The 19,187-nt window shown below is 40.7% G+C and overlaps 1 protein-coding gene across 1 annotated transcript in view; it reads left to right on the plus strand.

Annotated features, from left to right (window-relative positions):
* The window catches only part of fat1a (FAT atypical cadherin 1a), a 73,372-nt gene that overhangs the window by 13,409 nt on the left and 40,776 nt on the right, over nt 1-19,187 (plus strand). Inside the window, exons 3-4 of the mRNA XM_070915065.1 lie at nt 4,099-4,413; nt 15,636-15,697. Coding sequence (XP_070771166.1) covers nt 4,099-4,413; nt 15,636-15,697 — 377 coding nt within the window. The remainder of the gene's footprint in view (nt 1-4,098; nt 4,414-15,635; nt 15,698-19,187) is intronic.

The following is a 19,187-nucleotide window of genomic DNA, read 5'->3' on the forward strand; positions in this document are numbered from 1 at the left end:
TACAGATGTTTGGGAACGTTGGGATGATGTGATATTAAGTTGCTGGGTAACAGAAAGCTTAGTTAAGGACTCTTTCTATCACACTAGGCCATACAACGTGGTTGTGGAATTTAAAGCATTTTGCCAGGGCAGTGGAAAGAGAGGGGGGAGAAAACACCGAGAGAGTTTATGTAAGCATGTGAGCTGGAGGCCTGAGAAGGCTGAGGAATGTGGGGTAGGGGTGAGCGGAATTAACTGAGGTAGTTCAAAGCAAGCCCCACGTTTCAGCTGCAGAATGAACAAGGATGTCCTGGTGTACGTTGAACTGGCAACACATCACAACATTTTGGGTGAATGGTTAATGATCAAATGCAAGTTTCCAGAGTCAGGGCGAAAATGTGAAAATCAGTACGAGAGACAATCTGGATTTTGTGAGTCTTAATCCTGTATTGACAGCATATACTGTATTATGTACTTAATTTCACTAGACAACTTGTGACATGCAGTGAACAGTTTCACGCAGCTTTTCAAAAGCAAATTTCACCCTCTTCAAACTGTTGCAAACTGTGCCCTCTCCGTGACTGTAAGTTGTTATAGAATGAACTCATTGTGTATCTGTACAGGACGTTGCTTTAAGTACACTCATACGTAAAATACCTCTTGGCCTTGATAATTCAAAATCCTCTGCCTGTCTGAAGACTCCCTCGCACTGCCACTGTGCTCAAGTAACTTTGAAGAACAAAGCCGAAGGGAAAAGAAAAGAGCCAGTGAAAAAAAGCGGAAAGCAAATCTGGCAGAGGCTGTTGCATGGTCTGTTTTTTTTTTTCCTTGTGGCCTAAGGGCAGGTTTTGCTTCTGCCTTAGTGGGTAGGCTAGGTATATGGGATGGGTGTGGCAACTAAATTCTTAAGATTCACCTTTCATGTGTTTTGTTAGTAACTGTTCAGCCAAAGGCCATGGCATGGATAGCTTTTCATATTCTGTGCTGTTTTACACATTGAAGGTAAAGTTTGTATCCGTTTTTGAGTGTCTCTTCAGAGATAAATGTGAACAGAAATCTCTTTAAGTGTGCGAGTTCGCATTGACATTTAGTTTGAAAAGGCCTAAGTGTGGACAGCGACATTCCACTTGCAGTTGCATTCATGTTGCATGTTTTCAACTGCAAAATATGAAGTTATCTCCTGTATTGCTGATAGATACGAGGCGGAGAACTGTGAGCAAAAAGCACGACCCTGGTGAAAGTAGAAATGTTCTGCTACGCTGGTGTCTGCCAGTCAAACAGAGAAGCACTCAAGCATGGGCATCTCCTTGGCAGAGGCACAAAAGATGTCTCATACTTTCCCGTTTTCTCTTTGTCTTATTAGCTCGTGTGCATGTATGCACATGACTGTACCTCCTCACACCAACCTCTCTAACCATTTTCACCTTCTCATTCATTCTCATCTTAAACGTTCTCTATTTAATGTCCCCTTTATCCACTAATTCCCTCTCTGCGGGTGTCCAAAACATTTATCCTCCTATCCTTACGCATCTCTTCTCAGGATGGCTCACATAAGCATCAGCGTTTCTTATTTATGTCTAACATTTGCAATTTCCTGCGCATGTTTTCTCCCAGTTGCGATCTTTACTATCCACTGTAAGTTGTCATTACCGTGTTATTTTATTTTTAAATTATTGTGATTGCGTTAAGTTGTGTTTCTCTCTCTCTATAATCAAACTGATGGCTTAAAGCTGACAATACAGAGTCATCTAATTTGCATTCTGGATATACTGGTCGATGTTACTTTTGCCATGGGACTCTTGGCTTTAGGAAACATTTGGAGAGCTACCTATTTTTCCTTTGCCTGCCTACCCTTCTTATTACATGCCTCAAGCTAAGTTGAGAGAGCTATAATGATGACTAATGACAAGAGAGGATCCCAGGCTGAAAATGCAGGGATGCTAAATTAAAGCAGGGTGAGAGAATAAATGAGCTGTACCCTCAAATTCCCCTGCCGTGTTGAATTTGTGCATTTTGTGACAAGTCATTTGGAGTGCTATCTCTTTTTTGAGATATCTGTCGTTACCCAAGGCATGGCTGCTCTCAGTTACACTACTTCATAGCAGTTCATCAGGTTACAGCGAGAGAACAGTGAAGGCAGCAGCAGCAAAGAGATATGTCTATGTTAACTAATTGAACCTTTGAAATCTGTACTTATTTGTATGGTTGTGTGGAGGCTCCCTTATCTGGGCCACCAGTAACTAAGGGTGTTATAGATTCAGACTCATTGTAGAAAATGGACAACACCCATACCCGGTAATGACCCAGGTGTGCTTATACCATGATTCACTTTTATGAGTTTCAGATAATACCTTATCAAGGTTATACAGGCAGATAACACAGCCATGGAAATGGTTGTTATTATGAAGATTGTCAGAGTTTCCATTGTCTGGAAGATGGAAGATTGTGTGTTTATGTTGCCCTTCACTGCCTTATATTGTGTGCTTGTTGAAATAATGGGGCCTCACATGTGCAAGTTAGCCAAATAATACAGTGTTGTTTCATTATCCTTCCTCATATTTCTCTAGAGTTTGACCTCTGAGCGTTTTGTTTTTGTCCCCACTCTTTTTTTTTAAAGCAACAAAATGACAGCATATGAAAATATTGCCTGATCAGGATCAATCAGTTTGTTTAAATTCACACCATAACTTCATCACACTTACCAAACAAGGTAACTACTATATTAGGATGATGTCGCTGCCATCAGAAACTTAACAACATAAGACACGGAAAATAGAGGAACTTTGTTTTTATGTTAAAAACTGATGCAAATGTTCTCATTCATTAGTTGTAACATGAGAGCATTTTTATTGTCACCTTAAAAATTACAGCAAAACCACTTTGTTTGTTTAACATTGCTTTGCATCACATTCACTTTGTGGCGTTTTTCATGCTTATATGGTATAAAAAAAGAAAGGAATGGCCCTTAGGGGTCCCCTTTATATCCGTCAACCAGGTTATGCCAACTCCAATTTAAGCTCTGGTCAAATGTTATATGACAGAAGCAACAATTAAGATGTGACCTTAGTCTGGTTATAAATGAATTATTAGTGTGCATGTAAACACATTAAGCAACACTTTTCACAAGCAAACTAACACATAGGCATGTGCACACATGCTCTCCCTCAAACCGAAACACCCCTACACCTATTTAAACACACATGGAAATGTACACACACACACGCACTTATCCCTTTCCCACAGTCCAAATGTACCTTCTGAGCACCTGGTGAGTGCTTGTAAGTGGGGTCGGGTGGAGATGAAAAGCCGTAAAACAAATTCACTCGTGAACTTAACATTTAGCTTTTCCTCAGAAAGATCTGCAAGAACATTCAACACTGTTGGCCAGTTGTGTGATGTTATAGTTACAGGTCAAGCATGTATAATTGTGTCCAACAGAACTCAATTGTTTTCACAGCAAACCATTTTATATTAAAATGCACCTGTAACTAAGTTGACAGGAAAGTCAGAGAGAGATTGAGAAACTAAAAAATGTACACAGTTCAAATAACTTATGGAGTGTTCATATTTTGTTTCTACATTTAGAAATCTTTTGGATCAATGTTTTGTTTTCAGTTTTTGCCTCAGTACATACTATTTGTGCTATTAAACCTTGTTGCCTACTGCACTTAGATGTTTTTATACTCTGTCATATGTCCCTATTTTACATTTGAGGTCTTTCAGATTGTCAAACCTACCCATCCTCCACTCTTCCATTTAACCATTGTCAACGTATACAACTCGCAGGCCACTGAAAGCTCTTTTGTTTGTTCAGCTGAAGGCTACAGCCCCCACATGGCAGTAAAAAAACTTCCCTGCCAGTGAATGTAAACAGGAAAGCGATGCCTGGTTGTTGTTAATATACCACCTTGACAAGTTTCAGTCAACGTCCCTTCGGTCAACCCTACATCTGCCTGTTGGGGGGCAGCTGGTGTTCAAGCTTCTGTTCCTCTTCATTGCCAGAAATCGATTTCAGAGATTACTGATGTGATGTGAGACTCAGGGCACATGTTGCACATACAGATGTTTCCTGAAACGATGCAGCCTAAAGAGTTTGTTTATGTCCTTCTCGTCTCTTAGGTGTTATCCGAACACAAGAACTGCTGGATCATGAGACGACACCTCACTACTGGCTCACAGTCTATGCGATGGATCGTGGCGTGGTTCCGCTCTCTGCCTTTGTCGAGGTCTACATCGAAGTGCAGGACGTCAATGACAATGCACCGCAAACCTCTGAACCCGTCTACTACCCTTCTGTCGTGGAGAACTCTCCTAAAGATGTGTCAATCATCCAGATAAATGCAGTTGATCCAGATGCCAAGGCCAGTGACAAACTCACCTACAGGATCACCAGCGGCAATCCCCAGGGTTTCTTTGCCATTAACGCCAAGACAGGTAAGATCGCTGTTACTTTGATGGCAATTCATGTCACTATAAATTGCATCCTCAGAGCGGGAAGTCCCTGCTCATAAGATTATACCTTGAATATGGCTGTTAGCTTGATACTAAAAGGAAGTCAGCTCTTTTGAAAGGTATCCCATTTTTTCCAATGTACAGTTTATTTAACCAATGTCTAAATGAATACATTTGAAAAACTATAGTCTTACATTGCTGAGGTCACATTTTATTCTTTTCATGTAAGCAGGGATCAATGGGGATATCCTGACTGATACATATAAAGAAATTTGCATGAAATGCCACCAGTATTTGCCTCATCTGAAGCCATCAAATACTTTAAAGGTCATGAACATGAAAGGTATATAAAGAATTGTACTACATATTAGATTATCCTTTGAGACTTGGGGCCAGGGTTTGAGATATACTATAGTGCATGGCTGACAAGCTGGTGAGCTTCTGTGAGCTTCCTGTTCCCTTTCTTGTGAAAAGGAAGAGCGGTGTGAACACAATATTTTAACCCAGGACAGGAGTGGGTTGAGCCTACAGGGGTTTTTCCACTGTAACACTCTAAAGTGTGTTCTCATATGGTACTCTGGAAATGGTGTGATGATTAATATTTCATTGCGTCCTTTTAAAGTTGCAGGAGCAGGCTATGTTTAGTTGAACAGCAGAGAAAATACTTGTAATAGGTGCAAAGTGAAGCTCCATGTACATACAGCGCCTCTCTGTAAATTTACAGATTTATTCTTGTTATGCTGGACTGAATTTAAGTGTGACTCCATTGAAGACTCTGTTCTATATGTGTGTATAAACCCACTCGGAGCTTTTTAAGTTTACCTCAGTCATTTTAAAAATATAAAATAAATCAAGGACACCAGTTAGTGTGGATGTAAATCACTTCCATTTTGACATAGATCACAGTAGCAAAATGAGATGGTTAAACTCTGTATCTGTCTCAGAAAGTTCCAATTACTGAATTTGTTATTCTTTCGTACCTAGCTTACACACAGGTGCCTTATTGCTTTGAATGCAAGTGCTCATTAAACTGAAATGAGGAATGGGAAATGAAGCAGTTGCTCCATTTTGTCCTCACTGATGTGTGTGGTCCTATTTCCCAAGGTTGTCACATCAACAAACTGGAGTTATTTCTGTTGGAAGTGGCGATGTGAATTTTCTGACCAAATAAGGATTCATCATGTAGCATGCCTCCCAAACAAGCCTCCCAGTATTGCTGGGCACTCCCCAATGGACAGGAAAAGAAAGAGAAAAAATAAATGATGAAGAGAAAGGGAAACCTTAGGTATGCGGACACATAAGGTTGGTGTTTTGTCTGCATGCATGACAAGATCAGCTTACATATGCTGATAAGAAGTCTGGGAGGCTGGAAAAGGAAAGTGCAGGGAAATGGAATATTTATCTTCCAACAAAGCAGTCATACATAACGCTGTTTTAACAATGTAGACAGACCTCGAACTGTGAAGAAAATATCTTTGCAATCATTTGTGTCTTCAAGATATATTGTGGGATTTTTTTGCCCTTCTGTGGACGAGCAACCTATGATAATATAGTACCATAGCTGGAAAGGAATGTTTACACTGAAGCAGCTGATCTTGAATTGAATGGCATTACTTGTTGGTATTTAATTTTGCCGCACAAGACTGTAAATTTATCTCTTTTCCCACTAAAGATCATGAAGTCTTTGTAAAATGTTTTCTTCATCCTAGCCTAGATACTACTGTGCATTGTTTCTAGATTTTAATAAATGCCAACGGTAAACTTACAGTACATCACTTATTCAGCAGTTGGAGGAAGTCTTCTTAGCCCACATATCTGAAGTAATTATTTCCTGCTCCTAGGATTACAGAGTTTTTATGAAGCTTATGGTCAAGTCCACTGTGGGCAGAACCTCTTTAAAGTAGAATTGGCTATATCTTTGTGGGGTTTTTTTTATAAGCGTCAGAAGAGCGCTCTGAAAAAAGAAAACTGGTTATACGGAGCACACTGAAGCATAAGGATAAGACCCATTCATGCATATCAAAGCATGTTAAAACTTTTATTAGTGGGACACCAGAGCCCCTCGCGTCAGGTTCAACAAAGAGTGGTTTGGACAAAGAAAACTTCATTAAATCACTGCTCTCTTGCTTTGATTTTCTTTCTTATTTGTTTTTGAAGATTGCGGCAGAGAGTGGAGGTAGAGAGATAAGTGGGGAGAGAAAAGAGTAAACTGAGCCGAGTGCAGCTGACTGCTAGAAAGGACAGTGATTTATACAGAGGGCCAGTCAAAACGACAGCAACAACATGTTGAAATAGACACTTCTTTTTTGTTCAGATTTGGATTGAATGTCTTGTGGAATGATTACAAATTATATTTCATATTCTATATCTGGTATTAAATGTGATCAAAATAGGCCTGATATCTCTCCACATTATCAACTCAATATGGCATTTTCACCGCATATTACAGGTTTTTGAAAATGTTTAAATTTACAACATGCAAGTCTCTGTAATTATATGTTCTAAAATTGCATTGGAAGCATAGGCCCTGTCTTGGCATATCTACAAAGCTCTACAGAGGGGTGGGAAAAAGGAAAAGAGTTAAAGTTAAGGCCTATGTTTTGTTTGTGGGTTTTGGAACTTCGTAGGCATGTGTTCCAAGCTAACTAGCTAGCCTTCTGTCATGGGCTACAGCCTTGTGCAGCTTTCCAAGCAGCCTGTCAAGATTCAAACACATATGAAGGCTTCACTTGACGCCTTGGGTGGCGTTGGTTGCCCTTTTTCCGCGCAGACCCACATTGGCTCAGTAAAGCCCAGGATGAAAGGCTTAGGTCTACTTTATTTCTGCCAAGTAAACAAGTCCTGCTGTTTTGGCTGTTCTCTGACTTCAGTTTGTCATTAAAGTGCAAGGCCAGCTCTTCTCTCTCACAGACACTATTGCAATCTCAACGTCTGTGAGTTTAGAAGTCAACGGTTTGATATAGCCTTGCTTTTGAAGGGATTGGAACAAAAAGGAGGCAGAGCTGTGTGGGGTGAGAATTGTGCTGGCTGGATGTGAATTATGTGTCCTAAATCAGTATGAGATCAGTGAATTTGAATAATGCTGTTTGGGTCTGAAATTTTAACTGATGAACCAGTGCTCAGTTGTCTGGTGGCACAGATCTCATCCCACCCACAGACATGACCACGGTTGTTCCAGGATCCTAAGCCCTGATTTGGCAGCTGAGGAGAATTGTATTTCCTGGATAAAGACTCATAGGCTTGTTGTCAACAGATCACAGCAGGACATGGGCTGTGTGAGACAGACAGATACATAATTGTATGTGCTCTGTGTAAAATGTCACTTGGTTGCACTGTAGAGTAATCAAAGGTTATTGCTCGGGTGTAGATAAAATAAGGATGGGCTGTCCACACGAACAGCACTTGAGACAGCCAGCATACCAGCTGTCTTGTTTTATTTTCTCTTTATAAAGGAGTTGTCAGAGCTTTGAGCTAGTTCATCCGAGGTGGTTGACACAAGTTGCCCACCTTTTTTTTTTTGTAGGAGAGTGAGCAGTGTTCCTTACCTGGTGAATCACTCTCTCTCGTCTCTGAAATGCTGTTACTGTGCTATGACTTACTGGGCTTTGAGCAGAGCTCTTGCGCGATGAACATTCATGTGTTAGGAAAGGGTGACCAAGCAGAACATGTTGACAGAACACACACACACACACACACACACACACACAGGAAGTTTTTCATATCTAAGCTAAGGAGAGAGAGCTGGAGCAAAGATCACTGTGATAGCTATCTTATCTTGCTGAATGCTTGTTACTCTACTTCCTGTACCTATTGTACCTTTCTATGTGTAGTATTTTTACTTCCCTAAAGCTTCTCTAATTGTTCCAATGTTGTCCATTGACTTTTTAGAACATATTATCATTAGTCTATGGTGACCTGACATATGAGATCAGAGCACCTAAAGCCTGTTGAAAACTCCACCCTATAATGATGGCGCCTATCTACATTCGTCACCAGACAATGGTGTAGTTACAGCTGACAAGAGCATGCCTTTAATAGGATATGACTGTCTATACCTGAATGTGTTTGCCCTTTAATGGCAGCTTTCATTCCAGTGGTAAACCAGAATGAACAAAGCTACACCCAGGTGAATTCTTACAGTTGTATTAAATGATTTGGGCCCATCCTTTTTCTTTGCCTGCAGCCAGCCGCTCATTGTCATCAATTGAAAGGGAATGCCGTAGGTAATGCTTTGGCAAGCTTGGATACCTTCGACAGGTTTTATGTGCATTTGTCATCCCCGGGGTTGAATGAAAAGGTAAGGGAAAACAGCCACTGGGACTGCAGCTGCGAATCATCCACTTTTCAAGGTGCTCATATTAACTTTCTGTGATGCTTTCTCTGTTTGCGGGAGAAAAAACACACACACTGGCGTTATCAGTGGTTTACCAAAGCCCCAACCACTATCAGGGGAAGTGAGATAGGAAATGGATACTTCCAACAACTTCCTGATGTTTCCGGTGATTCGGGGGCCAAACAATTGTCACAGCTCTCAAAAGAGATTGTGAGAAGAAAATCCGGAAATAAAAAGTTGCTGATTTTCCCCTTTAAAACTTCAAAGAGTGGTCATGGTGGCTAAGATTCAGTTTAACTCCAGTATCTTTGAAGCAAATACAACCTGGGACCTTGGTGGCACCTTTTAAAAAAAAAAATGTGGCATTCATTCTTTTTCTCAGATCTTGGCATCATGGGTGTCCGAAGTTTTAATTTAATCTTGCTTGATTTCTATATACATGCAGCTGGAAATTTAATTCTTTGTTTTCTGACAGAACAAGGGAAAAATAAACATTTACTCACCTCAGGAGAACTGTGATCATTTGGTTCTGCTGGACAAATGAATGTGTGAACGACCATTATGTGCAGGGAGACCTACCTCATGACCTAAAACCAGTAGGCTTGTTATTTCTGTGTAAAATGAAGCATTGTAACTATGACAACCGCCATCAACACAGATCAAGTGACACCTTTTAATTAGTCTTGATTGGTTGATTTGCTGGTACAGTGTTTTTATTTGACAATGGCAAACCTGTTTACAGAGGCTGTGGTCAAGACAGTGCATTGACAGATGTGTCACAGCAGAGATGCACTGCCGTCACTGTTACAAGGAGGTCAAGTGCAGTAAACTGACATGCAGTCAGACAGCTGAGCAGATTGAACACGGTTGCTGACATTATGATATCACTACACAGTCAAATTACAATGTGCAGTGTTTTAGTGAATGTTTTATCATGTAAAATGTTCCTGCTCAAGGGTTAATGTGGACATGCTTTGAGACACCTATGTTAAATGGACCAGGTCGCTCTGGTTGGTTCACATCAAAATGCCTCACCCACTCAAGTGAACCATACAAGCGAGCGCTTTTGAAGTGGAAGATTTAAAAGTGTCTTGAAAAAATGAACAGTACAAAGCTACAATGGGTAGACAACTATATGTGCATTCAACTTCATTCTTAGTATACAGTCACCTTCAGGCCCCATTCATATGGGTATGTGTGATACCTTGTAAAGGTAAAAGGTAAAAAGCTTGGTGACGTAGTAACTACTCGCAAGGCTAGTTGGTGAACTGCTGTACCTGGCAAGCCAACTGCTAATGCGCTAACCAGCTTGGAACATGCTAGCATTAGTCATTCAAGCTTCTTTCTATTTTTTCGACTGTGCCGTTTACTCCCCCAGGGTGTTTTGTTCTTGGGGTTGTTCATCATTTCATACAACAAAGAGTGTTACTGAAGAGGGAAATTAAGCCATCTAAGCTAACGAGCTGGCTAACTGACAGATAGACAGCTCGTTAGCTCTGTCTCCAACGGGACAATAAGTCCACACATTTAATTCAAAAGACCTATTTGTACCATTGACTTTTCGTTTCAACCCATTCCTCTTTTGTGGAGCAGTTTATACTCCAACAGAGGAGGTCAAATAAAAGTGGACGGTACAACAAAGCCAATAAGCTACAATGACGTCCTCCAACTTCTCCGTTCTCTCAAAGATCAGACCTGTCAAGACACATTGCTATTGCTCAACAGCACAAATTTGTGGGTCAAATGCGAGCAAAGTTTAAGTCAACGTAAACAACTTGCACAGATTTACTTTTCCTTAGCGAGTGAATCCACCTGTTGCAGCGATTGGAATAAATTGATTAATGCTGGTGTGACCCTACAAGCTTTTATAACAGACACAATTCTAGCGTATGTATTCCAACAAGATCTAGGCATTAATGTATGAACACAGATGTCCACCGCATCTGTCAAAAAACGTTTGCTGAAGGACTTTATCACCCAATGAAAATTGTGCATATGTGGTTTCTGTCCATGGATTAAATTCTGGATAAATGATCTGCCTTTCCAGAACTTAGTGGTTCAACTTTTAACATTGTTATACTCAACAGCGAGCATTTGATTGACAGGTGGCCGATTGCAGATTTATTCTCAAGACATGGCCACAACAATACTAGGTGGTTTTACATGTTAATTTGATGGATGCCTAATGACCAATGTGAAATCCACCAAGGTCTATGAGGGAGGGAAGGGAAAATCGTTCAACGAGACGCTTCATTTAACAAGACGGTCTTTGAGTATACAGGCCAAGAAATATGTATCAAAACCAAATAATCTGCCTGCGATCTCAACATGCAAAAGTCACATAGTCTTGTTCTGTTACTATCTGAATCTTAGTACCTCCCAGATTTCATGTGTATATGTCAGAAGTGATGTAGGTAAAAACTACCAGTAAGCACTGTGGTACCTCAGTTGCTCCACTGTGTCCCATCCATTTACACAACTCCCCATAACATTCACTTTCACAAGCACTTGGGAACCTGAATCCCCCATCGCCCCAAGTCTTCCATGACGTGGTTGTCTTTTCAGATTACAAATAAGCCTTGCAGCTGTGAGGTGCTGAGATCTCAATCCTAATGTAAACAGTGCTTCCCCACTAAATGCCCTTTACTCATTTTCACAAAGACTATATGTATGTATTCATGTGTTTGCATTAGCTTATATGGCCTCTCTTTGTTGCATTTGTCAACTTCTTGAGTTGGGCTGCACTGCCTTTTAAATGGCATGCCAAGTTTTGCTTCTTAATAAAACAGTCAGTAGTTCTTGTTCAGCAGCATTTTGGAGACTCTGTTATAAAGAAAGCAACAAACAGCTCTTACTTTGATGTACCAATCCCTTCTTAAACTCCCATAGCCCTTTAGGTGTCCCACAGTTCTCATTTGTAAGTATAGATGGCATCATGAGCTGTGAAAACAGACACTTTTCACAGTGTTATTTTAGGCTCGAGTGGCAGGCACTTAACTCATAATGAAGCTGAGAATATTGATATAGTTGTCTGGGGTTGAACGTTGGGTTTTGGTATAAGAAATGTTGCAGTCTGTGTTCATTATTTTCCCCACACAAGAGAAATGGCAAGGGTTTAAATAATGTATTTTCACCGCATAGTGTCAGTTCATCAACAACAATACTAAATATCTCCACGACTTTGAAATTGCACAAGTCCAGCCACTGCAGACACCCAGCACATTCCTGATAGTCTGGAGTTACAGCTAAATATGTGTCACATAAATATGTGTGTCACTCTCAAGCCTGCTAATCACAGCAGCAATGCCTGGGTATGAACCAGCCTAACAATGTCCTGGACTCCTTAACTCCCTCCAGGCCTCCATTTTGGAGCAGCGGTTGTAGCGCTCAAGGACATGGTTGAGAGTGCCACTGCTGCTTTGCTGTTGTTTTTCTCCCCCTCTCAAAACAGCATGGCTATAATTACTGTCGGCCCGGCTCAGCCCACGCCTGAGGATGGCTTTTGTGCGTGTGTGTGTGTATATATGTGTGTGTGTGTTGTGACAGAGGCTGCGGGTTTGAAGTGCAGACTTCTTTGGTGAGCTCTGGCTTACCAACCAATCATTTTACAGTTCCTTAACGTTTAGGTAGCGATAGAGAGGTATGCACCTTTATTGGCTGGAGCACTAGTGCCAGCAAAGTGCTGCATAAAAGAACCATTCCTGGTGAGCATGTAGCCTTTTCATGAGGGATCAAACTTGTGGCATGAGTTTAAATAGATTTGGATTTTTGAAAGTTTAGATTTTTTGGAAACAAGTTGTCGTCAGTTATTTTCTGAAAGTGATATCAGTGCTTGGATATTAGTGTGGGCGGTAAGTCCCGTGGTCAGAGATCTGGCAGCATGCTGGCAGCATGTCAGACAAAAATGGAACAGAAGCAAACAAAAGCGGTTTAAGCCACCACACAACATGCATCAAAATAGCCTTACTCATCCACAGTAGATGCAACATATTTTTTAGCATTTTGATTCTCCTCCCAGGCATCTCTACATCTTGAAGTAGATGCTGGTTTCATGCTCCATCAAAATTCTTAAATACTTTAACTTTAAAAATGTGAGAGAGCAGTAAAATTGAGCTTGTGGTTCAAACATTTCACCAAGAGGCCATGTCCCAAAACCGCTTAGCTGACTATTGTAGAGCTGAACCAGTTAGTGAATTATTATTATTGATCAGTTTATCGACAGAAAACTATTTTGACAGCTGATTCGTTGTTTAAAGTCATTTTACGAGAGAGAAAAATGCAAAACGACACCTAGTTCCACCTTCTGCAATTAGCTGCTTTTCTTTGTCTAACATGATAGTAAAGTGAATATCTTTGGGAAAGAGGAACCCGACACAGACCATAGGATTAAAGGCAGATGCTCAGTTTATGACAAGATTATCTGTTGCATTTGAGATGTGTATTAGGAATACACAGTTTGGCAGAAAACATCGCCGTCCTGCTGTGAGCAGGTCGGCCCCCCGCTGTTGCCAAAGGCACAACTGTATCTGGCAGTAGTCCCATATTTATCAAACACGCTTGATATTTATGACATCTTGCCAATTATATTGCCTCTCTGGACAATGAAATTTCAGCAGGGTATTATAGTACATGAAATCCGAGCGTGCTCACTAACTGAGGTTTGTTGTCGCTATTTTTACTTCAAGTAACCACAATGACACAAATAACTTAAAAAATATATATATTTTTTTTAAATCATGGGTACCCATAAACAAAAGGCATCTAGTAATGTGCTTCCCTGTGTCATTAACTCACCTGCCTGCTGTCGCAGAGTCAAGGTGTAGATTGTGTTTGTGAAATAGGACTTGTGAAAGGCCAGTCGTTTTGTGATTTTACTGGTTTTGCCAATGTTATGTTTGTTGCAGTGCTGTGCTTCTGTACTGAGAGTATACTGTGTAAATCACAAGCACTGTGTCTGTTATGATACCTAGCCAATCTTTGATTAGGCAGCTGATTTGCAGAAGAATTATAAATCAAAGACCTAGACTCGGTGTGGTTAATGTTGTCATCTGTATTCTGCTCCATAATACATGTACAGAGAAAGGAGTTACCTAACACGGCACACAGGGGAGCTTAAAAACATTATCATCCATCAGCGGCAGCCTTGCTCAAGCACATGAATAATTAGTCAGTGCGGTCTGTTTTGATACGACACGGCAGAACTATTAACTTTGATGGTAATAATCTATAGCTCGCTAGCTCATGTAACCCATTCTGATCCTCTGCAAACTTTCTTGCAGACATGCAACACTGCAAAGAATAATTCCCGCAGGTCATATAAATTTACTAAACTTAGTTTGTGTTGTCAATGTTGAAACTCCTCTTTTCACTCAGGGGGTTTGTACATGTAAGAGTTTCGAGAAAGGAGGGTAGAGGAAGGCTTTCCCTTTGTTCATTTAGGTTTGTCTCTCATATACCCGCCTGCAGTGGGTGCTGTTATATCTTAATGTAAAATTAACATTTTGATTTGTTGCCCGTCAATGTGTAGCCATGTTAGGTAAGCAGAAGAAATAAATGGGTTGCACCTACAGAAAATGTTTGGTCCATTTCTAACCGAATATCAGTAGACCTATATCTTTGCAACTCACTGTGAAGATTAAATAAAGCCTAAGAAGGAGAGGATAAAAAAAGGGGGAGCAAAAGCGCCTCGCTCTTATGCCTCAATTGCAGTGCTGAGGGAGGGCTATTTCAGGACCTGTAAGTTGTGGCCTGCTATTCTCGTTGCAGGCATATGTGCCATTGATGGGTTTGGGTTTCGGAAATCCTTTGCTTTATGCTAATCAGGCGCAGTGTGGCAAGCAGACAGCTCTGGTGCGGTTGGAGTTGGCATGTCTACTCTACACTCAATGTCCCTGCAAAGTTGCAATTACATTGGTAGTAAGAACAGAACGTTGCTTATAACGTAGCCATGTCGCAGCTTCCTTCTTCTCTTTTCTTCTCTTGTTTGTGAATTTGATTTAAAATTGCATTAGCAACAAACTCGAGACCCGAGCTTGTTTTATTTTTACTTTTGTCAAAGCCTGCCTTTACAAAGTCTCCTCTGTGTGACTGATGTCACACGGCATCAATCCTCCTACTTAAAGTGGGGCTCAAAAAGACCCTTGAAACTCTCCAACTAGCCGCAGGATCTTTTCTGAAGTTTCCCTTTCTCTATTTCAAAAAGTGCTCAGGACTGCGGGAGATATCTGACTGGCTGTCTATTTATTCAGCTTGTGGAAGAATTAAAAGCAGGGTGTCAAGGCTATGCTGCTGTTTGGGCACTATTCGCAGACCTTTGTGATATTTCACAAATGGAAGGCAGTGTGGTGGGCTGTCTGGCAACTGGTTTGCCCAAGAACAGGGAAGACCTACAGGGAGAGCACTCGTCCAGATGCAAACTCTTAACTCATGGGTGACTGATGCGATAACCAGCAGGGTTCAGATCATGTCACCCAACAGTTACTGGGATGATTGTTTTTTTTAAATCAAATATTGTTTCTTTCCTTATTCCTAATTTCTTCCTAAGATTTGTGCTAAATGGGACATTTTACAGATGAAAAAAAAAAACGTTTCAGTGCTTGCTGATAGACGATGGAGACAATGTTTTTAACCCACCTCAAACATGTTCGGCCGACATATACACTGATATGCATATATTTGCAATAAGCTTATATCATCAGCCTTCCCCATTTGTCTGTCGTCCTCCAGTCCAGTATTTTCAGTGATATTTAGTGACCTTTTGATTGCATTATATAAAATAGAGCAATTTAAATCAATTCAGATGGTTGTTGGTTGATATGATTAATGCTGTATTTGTATAATTAATTTTCTAATCATTGATTGTCTCGAACAGGCCTGGTTACAACGACTTCAAGAAAACTGGACAGGGAGCAACAAGATGAGCACATTCTTGAGGTAAGCACTTTATTTTGGCAAATTTTCAACTCAAGAAAAAACTAGAGACGGGTCAATGTCAGCTTCTCTTATTTATGGGAAATGTAGTGACATGATAATCAGAAACCTTCGAGGTCAACATGTTCACTTCCCCAGTTTTACCAACAAAAAAAAAAGAGAGAGATTTATGCGCCACATGTTGCCAACAACAACAAGTCTGCTTGTATTTGCAAGAAGGTCCTTTTGGAATAATTTCTCCTTGTGCTGATTTCCGGATGGGGTAAGGGGGGAGATGGAAGGCGTGTGGGAGATCCTGGTGACTGTTCCTTTGTTCTTTCCCACTGTTCCGTCTCGTGGACGGAGCAAGCTGGGACAGGAAACTGTAGTCAAACCAACAGGCCAATGTCTAAACTTGTGGGTTTTAATTGCGCTGGCCTCTGTTCTCTCCTGATGCTTCCCTCCCTCTTTCTTGCCACAGAACCGAGGTTCATAATAGCCGTTTTAATTGTGTTTCCGGTGCTGACAGGGAGCAGATTGGATGCCTTTTAATTATTGTTAAAAGTAACACAATTCGGGGATCACTGGGTGGCAGTTAATGCTGGTGCATCTGGTGCCAGAGCAGTGTTGTATTTCATACTCTGTTTGTACATTGCACTGCACTAATTGCATTACAGAACTGAGAGTAAATGATAGGAATGAAAGTGGGGAATGAAGGAAAACTGTATCCCTTTAGTGAAACGTTTAGCTGATGAATTAAATTGAATAACAAGGCTGGTAGAAAAAATCTTTTGTACTATACCTGTTGAACTGGGTATCAAGATCAAAACAAGGTTCCCATGCAAACCCAAAGCTCCTCCATCTAGTGGTTTGCTGTAGACGTAGAATTGCTACTTCCAACATGTGGTTGAAAGCTGTTGAATTGCTAGGTTCAAATTGGTGTCTGATTCAAAGTCTTTGTGTCTGTAAAGAAAAAAAAAAGAAGAAGCAAATTCCCGCCTAAGCTGAGCTCATGAATGTTGTTTGTTTGTCTCATTTGACAAAATGCCTCCAGACAGACATTTAATAACCACATTAAACACTCAGCTCAAACTCTGGTAGACTTTAATGTTACGCCAAATTCATCACACCCATTGTCTTCATGCTAATATTCTTGCTTTTCTTTGTAATGTTAATTACCAAAGTTCGCAGTGATACCAGATACTGTAGTTCTATTCCACAAAGAACCAACATTTTTAGAAAAATAACTAATTAAAAGTTTCCCTTGGACCTATTTAATTTGAATATGAGTTGGAGGGATAATTTAAAGCAAGTAACTTTTGACCTAAATAGGTGGAAAGTGGCTCAGACGGCCTGGGAAGAGCAGAGAAGTATAACCATGGCAACTCGAAAAGTTTGTGTGTGTTGGTCACTGATTATTGGGAATCCAACAGGAAGCTCTTTATTGGGTTAACACCCCCCACCCACACACACACCTAAGTGTATCCTCAGGGCAGCTAATCGAGGGTTAATCGTGACTCAAAAGAAGACCTGTGTGTGCACATGCCTTTGAGTTTGAACTGGGTGCCGGCAAATCAAATTGAAGTCCTAGTCAGTCTTGAAGTTTTTGTACGAGCTTGTTGTAGGAGAAGAAACGAAACATGTGGGGCCATGTGGAACATGTGGAGCAATTAGGGTGGGGGCTGTGTCAGCATTGTTTGCACCAAATGCCAAGAGGAGGTGGAGGGAGCACAGGGGGCCTTCAGCTTTTATGATGAAATGGATGGGGGTTGGTAGGTGGTAGTCGTGTGCCTGTGTGTGTGTGTGTGTGTGTGTGTGTGAGAGAGAGGCAGTGGGGGAATTTGAGAAAAGGCAAAGCTGCTCCTGATGGTCTGAGTGTGGGCTCTAGCGGCAGGATGAGAGAGGCCTCCGACCCAGGAAGGAAGGGGGGAGGTGTAAATAGCAAAAGTGGGACATGCCAGGACATGCTTAGGATTCAGGCCTGGGACTGTAGAGAGAACATCATAATGGAAAAGCAGAGGTGAATGGGCTGTTCACATCTGTTGTCTGGAGCCTATCCCAGCATGCAGTTGGGGAGGGTGCAGGTACACCCTGAGCAGGTTGTTAGTCTGGCCTGTTTGACTAGGATATTCGATTATACTCTGTTTTTTATTATTTAATGATTTATGATTTCATCCAAAAAAACAGTAAAAAAAACAAACAAACAAACATACATACATACACGTGTTTAGACATGTTTAGAGATGGCATTAGAGACAATGATATAAAAGAGAGAAAACCAGCAAATCCTCACATATGAGAAGCTGAAACCAGTGAATATTTTACATTATTGATGGTTGCTAATCAAAGTTGTTGTAGCTCAATCTTCTGTTAATGGATTAATCAACTGACAAAACATTTGACCACACTATATACTGTATACTGCATAACTGACAGCTATGATACAGAAGCAGTGTAGATGGAGCAATGGGCAATACTACTCCTGAAGTAGGGACTTTTTTGCCACTTGGAATAACTTTCATCATATAGGCAGCTCATTTAGTCATTTTCTTCTGGTCGAAATGCTTTTGATTAAACTCTTCACACACACAAATCTTCAAAAAGGTTCTTGGTCCCCTTGGAAAGGTCCTGCAGTGGAAACACCCAGGAAGTAGCAATCATGTAACAATGAGATATAGTTTCTTTCTCAATGTAATTCAATGCTCTTTTTTTATAGTAACTAACTTACAAAATCCTTCACAGTTTGTCCTGATTCCCAGGTTATTTCACTCAACATTGAATGCATTAAAACAACATTACTTACATATGGTCAGTCAGATGAAACTACAAGTTTTGCAACGGATAATCAGAACATAATGGATTGGCTGAGTTCACTTCACTTCACAGCAGTGCTATACCGATGCAATGAGACACACTCCCTCTGGTGTGTCTTTTGTGTGGTTTGCCTAATTATCAAACAAAAGCTTTTGATGAAAATGTTCCAAAGACAAAGACACATGTTGATGGATAGATGGGCAGCTATAGTGTGCATGCAGTTACACACATAGCAGTTTTGTTGAGGTACCGTGCTGGGACATTTAATTTCAGTACTTTATGTCTCTCTCTATAAACGGAGTCTTTTCCAAGGTATTTTACACAATCGGGGATATTAGACACTATACCTACATATATGATTCCAAAAAGCTCATATGATCATAATGGAAATGTCCATTACCCAGCACAAGATGGACACCAACATATCGTCCCTTAGAGAGGCATTCACACTCAGGTTTCTTGTCATCCCATTTAATTAATTCTGCTTATGTGAATAGCATGGACAGCTGCAGACACTGCGAGAAAAACAAAATCACATTACTTTAGTAATTGAAACTATGGTACCAACTGGTGTGTGCCTGGCCCTGGACTCCTGACTGTTTTTAGTGAGGCACTTAGCAGATGGTTTTAAATGAGTGTGACATTTGTTCTGCCCTGATACAGTATTTTGCAGCTTGGATCTAGAAATGCTCACATCTCT

Source organism: Enoplosus armatus, chromosome 2 (genome assembly GCF_043641665.1).
Source record: "Enoplosus armatus isolate fEnoArm2 chromosome 2, fEnoArm2.hap1, whole genome shotgun sequence".
In the NCBI taxonomy this organism is placed as follows: domain Eukaryota; kingdom Metazoa; phylum Chordata; class Actinopteri; order Centrarchiformes; family Enoplosidae; genus Enoplosus; species Enoplosus armatus.